Here is a 12,030-nt window from a genome sequence, read left to right as displayed (position 1 = left end):
ATGTTTGCAGCATTAGCTTTTAAAGTTATATGGGATGAGATAGTAGCATCGGGAAGCAATAAACACTGTATCTATTATTATGTTGTGAATATGTGTGGGACTGCAGTGATAGGACAAGGCGTAATGGGTTCAAACTTAAACAGGGAATATTTAGGTTGGATATAAGGAAGAAGTTCTTCCCTGTGAGGGTGGTAGCACAGGGTGTCCAGAGAAGCTGTGACTGCCCTATCCCTGGCAGCGTTCAAGGCCAGGTTAGACAGAGCCTGGGAGAGCGTGGTATAGTGGAAGGTGTTCCTTCCTGTGGCAGGGGGCTGGAACTGAATGATCTTAAGGTCCTTTCCAACCCAAATCATTCCATGATTCTATGAATATTAGTCATACGAAGTTGGCATGCGCAAACAAGATATATGTCCTAACATAAATGGAGAATGTGCACGCTGATGTACGTGTTGTTCTATCCATCTGTTGGTGTCCTTCTGTAACTCTCACCCATTTCACATGCTATAATTTCTGGAACTGCTAGAAAGACACTTCAGAGCTGTGCCAAGTCCTCTGCCCATGAGATTTGAACTTGATCACCATCTGCTCATCTGCCTACTTTGCTGATGTCTTAATCTTAAACCACTGTTAAATTCTGCATCTCTTTCCTAGATTTTCACTTTGTATTTGCAACTCTCATTGTTCTGCAGAGCCTTTGGACGGATTAATTTCTCTTTGCTGTAGGTAATTCTGCCATGGCAGTAGACGTTTATTCACTCTCTGAAATGACTTCTCATTTCTGTCTCTTTCCCAGGCTTTTTTCACTGACAAATATATGCACGAGCATTCAGAAGATCATGACAAGATTGAGAAGCTGAAGGATCTGATTGCTTGGCAGGTAAGATATTTTCAGTCAGGTTGGTCGGGCTCAACTGCTGTACAAAGGCACTTTAGTGTCACTTTTGAGAAAAAGCAGGCATTAAACTATTCACCCTTTGTACACTTCATTGCCATTTAAAGCTCTGTTGGAACTTGAGCTAAAGTGCATCTTTCCAAACCTGACATCATTTGTCTTTTGATAAACCCTCAAGGAACACACATGATCAACCTCTTTTCTTTCTTATTTTCTTTTTGTAATCATGATACGGTGGAAATACCCCATCTAAATCAGCTCAGAAAATGCTTTGTAATGATGCTGGTTGGTGTTACTGGTAGGTTAGTTTTGCATTTGAATTTTCTAAGGCTGATTTCAGGAACTCTTCTCAGGCAGTAAGAAGAAGTCCCTAACCCTGAATCCCTCCCCTGCTTGCACACCCTGGGACAGTATTTTTTCACATATCCACTTCTTTCTTCAAACAACCTATCTTCCATTTATTAACCTTTCTGTCCGTACTTCAGTACCTTTTAGCACAGAATATTCAATGTGAGTTGCAAAACTTAGCTTCCAGGCAAAATACTTAGTAAATTCATTTTAGTTGTTATGAAACTTTTGTTTTGTTTTCTGTATACCTTAACATGGAACAAGAATACTCATGATTCATAAAGCATTTGGAATTACCTGGTATTTTTATGACAGTGTTTTAGAGGAGAAATCATTTAAATGTAAGATGATGCAGGCAGTATTACCTGAACTGGGATTGGAACCCAGGGCTCCAGCCCTGTGCCTGAGACAAAGCAAGAACCCTCCTACATGAAGAACTGCTTTACATGTACCAAAGGGTGTTTTTCAGGACAAATAAGAAACAATTCCATTTTTTGTTCCATAGTCATATACTGGACATTTTTCAGTGCTCTCAAGGTAATTTTATGATCACTAAAAAAATGCCAATACGCTTGGAAGTGTTTTTCCCACAGAAGAACAGAGTGCATCATTGTCTTTTTACATTCAATTTATCTTTATTATAAAGGGAATAATTTACATTTCTATAGGTTTTAATCTCAGAGGTGGTAGAACCAAAGATACTGAATTTAAGGAAAAAATCCCCTGAAGACCATAAAGCTATATCTGAATAGAAACTCCTTTGGCCTGCAAAAAAACTTATGTATTTATTTATTTCCTTGTGAGCTTTTACAGAAGATTAGATTTTAGGAGCTTTAAGTTTTATAGAGGAAAATAATTTGATCCCAGAAGACTTCATGTCAGCTCCGTGCCTTTGCCTCTGATAGCAATACTTCAAATGAATTACAAACACACTTTCCCTCAGCAAAGATTCACTTTGGTGACATTTATGTATTAAAATAGTATTAGTATTTGAAAATATGTATGGCAGCTAATCAGGTTCTGTTTTAATTATTCAGTGGTTTTAAATATATATGATTAAATACACCCTATTCCTGGCAGTGTTCAAGGCCAGGTTGGACAGGGCTTGGAGCAAACTGCTCTAGTGGAAGGTGTCCCTGCCCATGGCAGGGATTGGAGCTGGATGAGCTTTAAGGTCCCTTCCAACTCAAACCAATCTGGGATCATATGATAATTCCCCATCACTACTGGAGCTCTAAACAGCGGGAACCAGAAAAATAGACAAAAGGAATCAAAACCTACTTTTTAGAGCTGAAATTTGTTTCAGAATGGGTGTAGCCATTTCACAGTGGAAATCAGCGCTTTTCAATTACATTACGTATTTCATAGGCATTCCATTCATCCGAAGACTTAAACCTCCTCTCACCTAATTTCAGTTTTCCAAGCACAGGCCACATAAGTGGGGAGCTGCCTGCCAAGTATTGGCTGGTGTCAGGAGAGGGAATTGTTATGGAAACTTTCCGGAGTGATGCACTGGTCTGAATTCATCACAGGCTTGACAGTGATTGAATGCAAAAATGAGTTTTCATCTTTCAATAATGTGGGGCTTGGAGTTTTGTAATCACATGGAGATTTGCTTTATGCTGTATAAATCAATCTGGATATATGAAATAGTAGCCTGACAATCGTGTTATCAGCGGACTAGTTAAATTTGATTCTTTTCCTATCGCCTTACCTCACCTTTCTCTCCACTGTGCTATGGAATTCATGCTCTTCAGGATATTATCCCTTTATAATTCCTGTGAACTTCAAGCGCACAGTTTCATGAAATAAATATCATTAGCAAAGCAATCTCCATTTTTGTCCATCTTTTTTTGCTTTTCTGACTTAGGAAACAAAATATTTCCATGGAAGAACATCATTCCAAGATCTTTTCTTTTAACATGAAGATAATGAAATCATTGATTGAAATTATGGTAGCAAGATGAATATTTGATGACATCAATCACTCTGTTTAGCTTCTGCATTTCCAGTATACCAAAAGCAGCATGTACCATACAGCTGAATCGCAGCATACCAATGAAGCCTTTATTATCATATTTTATGCCATTATTATGAAAGACTTTTTTTAATATTTGGGCTGTAAGATTAATTTTAATAATTGAAATGCCTGTCGCTTTTTTATTTCAGCCAAGCTGATGAAGATATTTTAAAAGAAAAAGACAAAAATCAGACATTAATTTTAATTTGCAGTGGAACTTCATAAAACTTGAAAATCAGCAAAGATTAGAAGTATAAAATAAGTCTTATCTTGAGCTGGTTTCCTTTCTCATTTAGCTCGTGTGTTTCTAGCTCAGCTACTTTGCTTCTTCATCCACTTCTCCAAAGGTGAAGGTGCCTGTAGATTCTTTTGCAGTAGAGCCATAAGCAACATCCCCCCGGCCATTGCTTCAAACCCAAATGGATTCACAATATCATAGTGATGTTGTGATATCTGTCTCAGTGACATGGTTTAGTAGTGAGCTTGGCAGTGCTGAGCTAATGTCTGGACTTCATGATCTTAAAGGTCTTTTTTCAACCCAGTTGATTCTATGATTCTATTCTATGAACATGGCAAAATTCTGCCTCTGTCTCTGCATCTGACACAGATTCATAGAGGTTTAAAAGTCAGTGTCACTCATCAGCACATTTCCTTGTGCCAGTGTTTGGAAAGGAGATGTGGGAAGAACTCTGAAGTTAACAGAAGGTGAAGCAGAAGTAGTAAGACAGTCTGAAGGTAATTTCTTTCTGCACTTGATGAATGTGTAAAGGATTAAGTGGCCTTGGACAGGGAGACCAAACATCCTGCCTCAGAAATCTCACAGAAGTTCTGTACCAAAGCCATGGGAAGTTTATTAAATTCGGCTTCTGTTAAGGAATAACAAGTCTTCCCTACTTCTTCTATGGGTTCTGGTCTCCTTTGATTCCCTCAGAGTTGGATGCCTCCTCTTGCCTGTTCCTCAATCCCTTGATTTAACAGTTCCAGTTGGCCACCAGCCTTTAGGTGCTCATGTTCTCCAAACCTACACTCACTCCAGCAGACTTGGCCATCAACTCTGCTATTATTTTGCTTCTCAAGCTGGTTGCGTGCCCCTGGTGTGTATCCCAACAGTGAAACCCTCCTTGGCACCTTCAATTTGGGAAGTGGCTACAGTCAAAACAGTCTGTCATAATTCTTACTTTATCGTCTTTTAAGAGAGTCTATGTCCATCTAAATGGTGCCAAATCACAGAGAATTCTCTAGGTGAGATTTCTTGAGTTTGTTTGTCTGTAATTCACCTGTGTATTTATTATTCTTACTAATAACGCTGCTCGTTCTCATTGCTGCTCAGTCCTATTAGAAAGATCAGGTTTTAATCAGTATTATGATTTAATTATGAATTATGAAGAAGCAGCCTCTTAGCTTGATTGCTGCAAAGACCCAAGTTAGAAGCAGAGCACTGTGTGGGCTGAAGCAGACCTGGAAGAGGAAACATTTTTCCTAAGCTGGAGGTAGCAAACTCTAATGGTGTGTCTGGATGGCTGTGGGAATGAAAATGTCTCTCTTAAACCATTTGAAAAGGTCAGCTACACCTCCACACTATGCACTAATTCTATAATCCTCCGTTGGCAGGGATATGCTGTGGCAGAAGCCTCGAAGATAAATGATGATTTTCAGTTACAACAGAGAATTAATTTCATTTTATTCTCCTCTGTTTTGCTCCCAAAGAGAATAAAAGGGTTTTTCTAAGGAGAAATGGGTAGTACATAAAACTGTATGTTTTATTAATAAATACCGCTCTGCAATATATACACGTCAGAGAATGCAGACCATTACCAGTCATATAAATAGGATTTATTAAACAAAGCATGCAAGTATTTTCTCCTTTAAGGTTCTATCCTCATGAAGCAGGGAAAGGACTGGTATTTATAACCCGGTGTGAGAGTCAGCATTCGTCAGTTTGCCGTTTGGAAGTGCAGTGTGTATGGGGGCCTGTGAATACAACATCACAGGAGTGTTTGTGCTGTCTGATAAATTCAGCTGTGCCTCCAGCGTGTGATTACAGGGCAGAGCTATGGGTGCACTCATTTTAAAGGACTTTAGTTAACAAAGGAAAAAAGGGAAACATCTCCCTTATGAGGAGAGGCTGAGGGAGCTGGGGCTCTTTAGCTTGGAGGAGACTGAGGGGTGACCTCATCATGGTTACAAATACGTAAAGGGTGAGTGTCAGGGTGACGGAGCTAGGCTTTTCTCAGTGATGTCCAGTGACAGGACAAGGGGTAATGGGTGTAAACTGGAGCATAGGAGGTTCCATGTGAACATCAGGAAAAACTTCTTTACTGTGAGAGTGACAGAGCACTGGAACAGGTTGCGCAGGGGGGTTGTGGAATCTCCTGCATTGGAGATATTCAAGGCCCGGCTGGACAAGTTCCTGTGTGATGTACTCTAGGTTACCCTGCTCTTGCAGGGGGGTTGGACTAGATGAGCTTTTGAGGTCCCTTCCAACCCTTGGGATTCTGTGATTTATAACAGATTTTTAGATACTTTTTTTACTATATAATGATTCATAACTAACGAATTATGGTGATCATAGAATCGTAGACACGTAGAATGGTTTGGGATGGAAGGGAGCTTCAAGCTCATCCAGTCCCACCCCTGCCACGGGCAGGGACCCCTTCCACTGGAGCAGCTTGCTCCAAGCCCCTGTGTCCAACCTGGCCTTGAGCACTGCCAGGGATGGGGCAGCCACAGCTTCTCTGGGCACCCTGGGCCAGCGCCTCAGCACCCTCACAGGGAAGAGCTTCTGCCTAAGAGCTCATCTCAGTCTCCCCTCTGGCAGGTTCAAGCCATTCCCCTTGGCCTGTCCCTACAGGCCCTTGTCCCAAGCCCCTCTCCAGGTTTCCTGCAGCCCCTTTAGGCACTGGAGCTGCTCTAAGGTCTCCCCTTCAGGAGCCTTCTCTTCTCCAGGCTGAACAAGTCTCATGATTGTTGTTATTGATGATGTTATTGTTGTTGTTATTATTATTATCATTGTTATCATTATTACCATTATTATTCTTATTATTATATGAGCTTTTTCACCCCTCATGCAACATCCTTGGGAGTCTTGCCCTAACCCTTCCGTTAGGAAGGACCGGGCAGACTGAAGCAGCATAACTCTGCTTTCCAGATCCCATTCCTGGCGGAAGGCATCCGGATTCATGGGGAGAAGGTGACGGAGGCGCTGCGGCCATTCCACGAGCGGATGGAGGCTTGCTTCAGGCAGCTGAAAGACAAAGTGGAAAAGCAGTACGGGGTTCGCGCTGTTGTAAGTTGTCTGCTAACTTTATATTTCCTAGATATGTGGAATTCCCTGAAATTCCAGACAATTGTCTATTTCTCTATTATAATTCCCACTGATGACAAAAGCAGGGTTGATGCAGCATTGCCTGGTTGTTCTCAGTGGTCATCAGATTATTAAATACTGAGTGGATGCTATTAAAGATGCTCAGAAAGCCTTAGTGCTTTCATTTCCCAGCATGGGAACCGTTCCTAAATTGCCTGAAGTCAAGATAATTCTTCACTTTTTAAGGAAATGGGTTTAAAAAACCAAAATAAAATCAAATTGCCAATATAGCATGGTTCTCCTAGAGCTGAATGTTGCCTTTCCGTAGATGTAATTCCTTTTGACACATGAGGGCTGTGCTACTCTAGAGTTTCATGCAGCCTTACATACCCTGATACCACCCTAAATGCAGGCAGGCAATAATAAGATAGATGCTATTTAATGGGATTTCATAGTGCTGGAGTTCCTGCTTTTGCCATTCCAACAAGCTGGTTTTGGTTGCTGCTTCATCTTGAAGGCACAACCAAGTATTTGGTGGCTTTTCCAGCGGAGATCTGTTTTGCATTTGAGTGTTACCCATCAGGGAGGAAGGCCAAAAGCCAGCGTACAGCTCCAGAATTCATAGAATCCCAGCCTGGTTTGTGTTGGGAGGGACCTTAAAGCTCATCCAGTTCCAACCCCTGCCACGGGCAGGGACACCTTCCACTGGAGCAGCTTGCTCCAAGCCCCTGTGTCCAACCTGGCCTTGAACACTGCCAGGGATGGGGCAGCCACAGCTTCTCTGGGCACCCTGTGCCAGCGCCTCAGCACCCTTAATGATTAGAGTAGCTCTAGGGCTGGCTACATGGAGCTGGTGTCCTAAGAATATACTCAAGGCTGCCAGGGTGAGCTTTAGCTCTCTCTGCTGGAAGCTGTGACAGCAGTGGTGTAAAAGGGCTATAACCTTTAGGTTTATTAGCTAGAACGACAGAAGTATTTGAAACCTGCCTGTGCTGCGCATCTCTTCCCACTGCTCCAGAAAATAAAGCACATAGATTTATGAGCAATGACCCATCTGTCCTCTTAGCACAGAGATGTGTGGTACAGCGCTAGGATGACTTGGTAGACAGCCGGCTTCCTCCATCAGCCCTGTGATGGTGAGTTGTGGATCCTTTCATGCCTTATGGCTCTGCAGGTCCCCCCACCTCAGCACAGGGACACGCCATTCACCCCATTCCCATGGGCAGGAGGATGGCACCACAGGGTGCCATGGTGGCCATAGCCTGCCCTTGGCACATTGCAAGTGCCGGGAAGTTCTGGGGTCCCCCCTTTGCTGCTGAGCTTGGAATCATAGAAACACAGAATGGTTGGTGTTGGAAGGGACCTTAAAGATGCTCTAGTGCGTGATGGCTTCCTTATGAGGACACTAAATTGCAAGGTTGCCCCATTTGGGGTTGGATCATCATTTATGGAGGTGCTGTGTCAATTCACATGCATATTGAGACAGATAGTACTTCATAGGCTGACGTTGAAGGTTACCTTCTGCAGCCATGAGGCTAAAAACATCTTCAGTTGTGGTTTTCATCTATTGTCTGAAAACAGTGTCTAAGGCACAGTTGCACAAGGAGGTCACAGAGGACCTTTGCACCCTTTTCATGCCCTTGCTGTCTTCCCATCCTTAAACCTTCCAAGGCAAGAATATCAGAAGGGAGCTCCATCACAATCCAGTCCTTAATAAATTAAGAAATAAATGATTAAGAAATAGAAAAATGGAAAATTAGACCAATTAGAAGTTCTTCACTGTTCTTCTGCCCCTAAATGAGCAGCAGTCACTAAACTGATTCTAAAAAGAGTGAAGCAATCAAGGCATGCCTAAATAGCCTTCAAACAGCACCCTCGTCATCCAGTTCTAGTTATGGTCACTAATGGGCACATGCCACTGAGTTTATGGATATTATATCAATCACATCAATGTAAACAGGATGTGAATTTGGTTCCAAATTATCTATGGAAAATCCCACAGGGGTTTATTCTCAGGAATGGATGGTGCTGGATACAGTGAGGGAGGGAACTTCTGCTTTCTGCACAGTGAGTTGCCCAGAGAAGCTGTGGCTGCCCCATCCCTGGCAGTGTTCAAGGCCAGGTTGGACACAGGGGCTTGGAGCAAGCTGCTCTAGTGGAAGGGGTCCCTGCCCGTGGCAGGGGTTGGAACTGGAGGAGCTTTAAGGTCCCTTCCAACCCAAACCAGGCTGGGATTCTATGAGATACAGAGCATCCTGGGCTAAGGGGTTGGCAAGAAAGATGCTGCAGCAGGCAGGACAGCAAAGAAGTGCCAAGTGATGTTCTTTGAGCGCCCAAAACCTCGGTGGAATAGTGTGTGCCATAGTGTATGCCAGTGTAGTATCCTGTTGTATTTTATGACAGGCCTTCTTTCAGAGATTAATTTTCACTTTTGCCTATAGTGATGACTTTTTTTAATGGGAACAGTGAGATCTTATGGGGAATGTGCGAGCCTTTATGGTACCCTTCTAAGCGGTGTTCTGTTTGTAGCCCTTCAAATCCCATCTTGGCAATATATTTAAGAGGAGAAAAGTTCTAAAGGCAATTTATTCCCAAGGAGAGCAGGAATAATTGACATTAATGATACTTGTGTGTCAGTCATTTCAATGAAGTATGACTTTCACTGGAAAGTCATACTCAGGTGGTGTTATCTTTCTAATTTCACTCTACCCACCAGTAAGAATTGTCAGGATTGATGGAGTTTTATCGCTTCTGTCTTCCTTGTACAAGGCCAATTTACCAGTAGCTGACAGGGTGGAAAATATACCTGTAATTAAACAGCATGAGCTTCCTATTTGTTGACTGAAAGAGTTCCATTATTTTATGCATATACCAGTTATTAATGACTAACAAAGCTTGCTTAAATATTCAGAACTCTGAAATTGTCTGAAACAACATAAAAAACCTTTCATAGGTTTGCTTCTTCACCTCAATGTCACTCTGTAAATTGGCTTTCTTCACATTTCTTTTGAATATCTTTCTTTCTCTTTTTCTTTTTTAAGCTCCATTTCATTTAAATATACTGACAGGGCAGGGAATTCAGACGTGAAGATGGATGAAAAACAAAGTTATTTGTAGAAAGCTCCTTTTCAAAGCCCAGATGTAGAAAAACATGTAAATACCATTGAAACAAAGGAATTATTGGAATATGATTAAAGTTATACGCGTGCCTATGAGGACCTACATATTTCTTCCTAGTCCTTTAAATGGATTTTCTTTAGAGTTTGCTGCTTTGTTGTTAAGCACAATGAATAATTAAATCACATCAAACTCTACATAGAAGAAAAGCCATGGAACATCTCCACGTTACTTTTGGTAACCAGATGTCAGCTCTACTGCGATTTAAGAAGTAAGATCCTGTGTTTCTTCATTGCAGCTTTCAAGTCTGGATGACAGACGAGGCAGCCGGCCACGGTCTATGGTGAGATCCTTCACGATGCCATCATCTTCAAGGCCCCTCTCTGTTGCATCAGTATCTTCCATCTCCTCTGACAGCACACCTTCTCGACCTGGCTCGGATGGGTGAGTAAGAAATAGCCATTCAGGTCTTATCTCTGTAAAGCACTGTTTAGTGTGCACATTGATGGGATTTGAGGATCATCACCGCCCCACTCCAGATCTCAGTGTTACTCTTTCCCATCCCTGACTCCTCCTGTGTGGCAGCAGGATGGTGGTTTTCTCTCATAAGGAGCTGTGGGGTGTTTTGGTTGGGACTTTTCCCAGTGTATTTTATTGCAGACTTGGTTCATGATTGTATCCCACAAACACTAATGTAACACAACAATGTGACTCACTAGTATGGGGTAGGCATGGTGCTTTTAAGTCAGCCTTGGCTAAAAAAACCCCAAACTACACAGACATTTATCTCCAGATACATTCTTCGTCCCTTTTTTAACCATTAATGTAATGCTTTTCTTGGTTCTCTTTATAACAAAGTTAAACAAAATCCCCTAAGCATTCAAACTAAAAGCCCCAAACAAGAAGGAGATAAATGATCCCCTTTTAAAGTATCACAAGTGTAATAGTTCAGAGTGATGTTGTCCAAAGTCAGTGATGAGATGTGTGTTCAGCCAGCCCTGTCGTGGTAAACAGGTGGATCTTGGGAGAAGGAAGGGATTAGCTACCTGCTCAATCATTTCTGCTCCCTTCTGCTGCCAGAGGAAAAGCTGCTTATGGCAAGATTGCACTTCGAGACTTATCAAGATATTTCATGCAAGAACCAGGAATCCTGTTGATAAACCCTGTCTCAGAGGCACATCCCTCAAAAGAACAGCATAATCTGTTTGCTTTGTGGGGTTCAGAAGTTTCCTTCTCCCTCTTCCTCCCCCCCAGGCATTCCCATAATCCAGAAACTTGATATTTGACCAAGGAGGCAGGTTTTTAAAGCCTCCTGAAGGGCTGCTAACTCAGAGATGTGCTAGAAACATGAGTGTCCCCTGTGAACCTTCAGAGGCAGTTTCTACCTGACCAGAGTGTAAAATTAAACACAGCACCTCAGGACCTATATGATACTTCCCTTGATTACAAGCAGTCTATTTACCCATTGGGAAGAACTGCAGCTCAGCTCCATTGCGTTACCCTCCATAATGTATACACAGTGAGTCATGGTGATATAAATGTAGGACAGCAGAGACGATAATGTGTTTTGACTTAATTCAGCCACGGAAGTTGTCTTGCTGGATCCATCCCTGGATAGTGGGCAACTTTGTCTCAGAAGAAAAATACCGATTCTTTCCTTCCCTGCATCTACTTCTCTATCTATTTCCCTTCAAAATCATTATATATAATTTAATTCCTCTTTGGATGCTATTTTCTTAACTTTCGCCTCTCCATCCCAGCTTTGCTGAAGGAGGTGTCACTCACCAGTTTGGGAGCATCTCACGAGGCCACTTAGTATGTATATTAAAAAAACCCTTATGAAGATCACAGTGTAGCTCAGCTCCTGCTTCAAGCCTGGAGCAATACAGCTGGGATCCATGTGAGGAAACTACAATGAACAACTGTCATCACTGGGAAAACCTGGGGAAAATGCTCATTTGCTTAATCAGTGGAGCAAGAGAACCATCATCAGATGTAAAGAACATAATGGAGGACCTCAAAAATTCAAATGGCTGTAAAAATCATGTGGGTGCTTTGTCACTACTAACGTGGAAGAAGATCCCTCATGTACCTACCGTAGTCGATTTGGTTTATGGTCAGTTGTCCTCTCCTGCTTTCCATTTTCCCCTATTCATATGTTAATTCTGAGATTACAGATGAAACTGAGAAACTATCAAAAATGGAGCCCACAGTTTGTCTTGCCCAGCTCATCCAACTTCTATTTTATGCCATCTTCAGCTTCTGCTGCTTTGGAGCTTTTAAACAGTAAAAACTCAAAGCAGACATTGACATAGTATGTGTTTTACGGCTCCCAATGTATAATGTGTT

At 42.1% G+C, this 12,030-nt stretch overlaps 1 protein-coding gene across 10 annotated transcripts in view; it reads left to right on the top strand.

The window, feature by feature from the left end:
- Positions 1-12,030, top strand: part of DOCK1 (dedicator of cytokinesis 1) — a gene marked incomplete at its 5' end in the record, with an annotated part of 322,176 nt that overhangs the window by 284,536 nt on the left and 25,610 nt on the right. For all 10 annotated transcript variants that reach the window (XM_080621564.1, XM_080621560.1, XM_080621556.1 and 7 more), the window contains 3 exons: positions 794-877; positions 6,409-6,546; positions 9,980-10,125. In XM_080621564.1, coding sequence (XP_080477690.1) covers positions 794-877; positions 6,409-6,546; positions 9,980-10,125 — 368 coding nt within the window. The remainder of the gene's footprint in view (positions 1-793; positions 878-6,408; positions 6,547-9,979; positions 10,126-12,030) is intronic.

The sequence above is a fragment of the Psittacula echo genome (genome assembly GCF_963264785.1).
Source record: "Psittacula echo genome assembly, chromosome: 6".
Classification (NCBI taxonomy): Eukaryota; Metazoa; Chordata; class Aves; order Psittaciformes; family Psittacidae; genus Psittacula; species Psittacula echo.
This window is presented reverse-complemented; position numbering and strand designations above follow the sequence as displayed.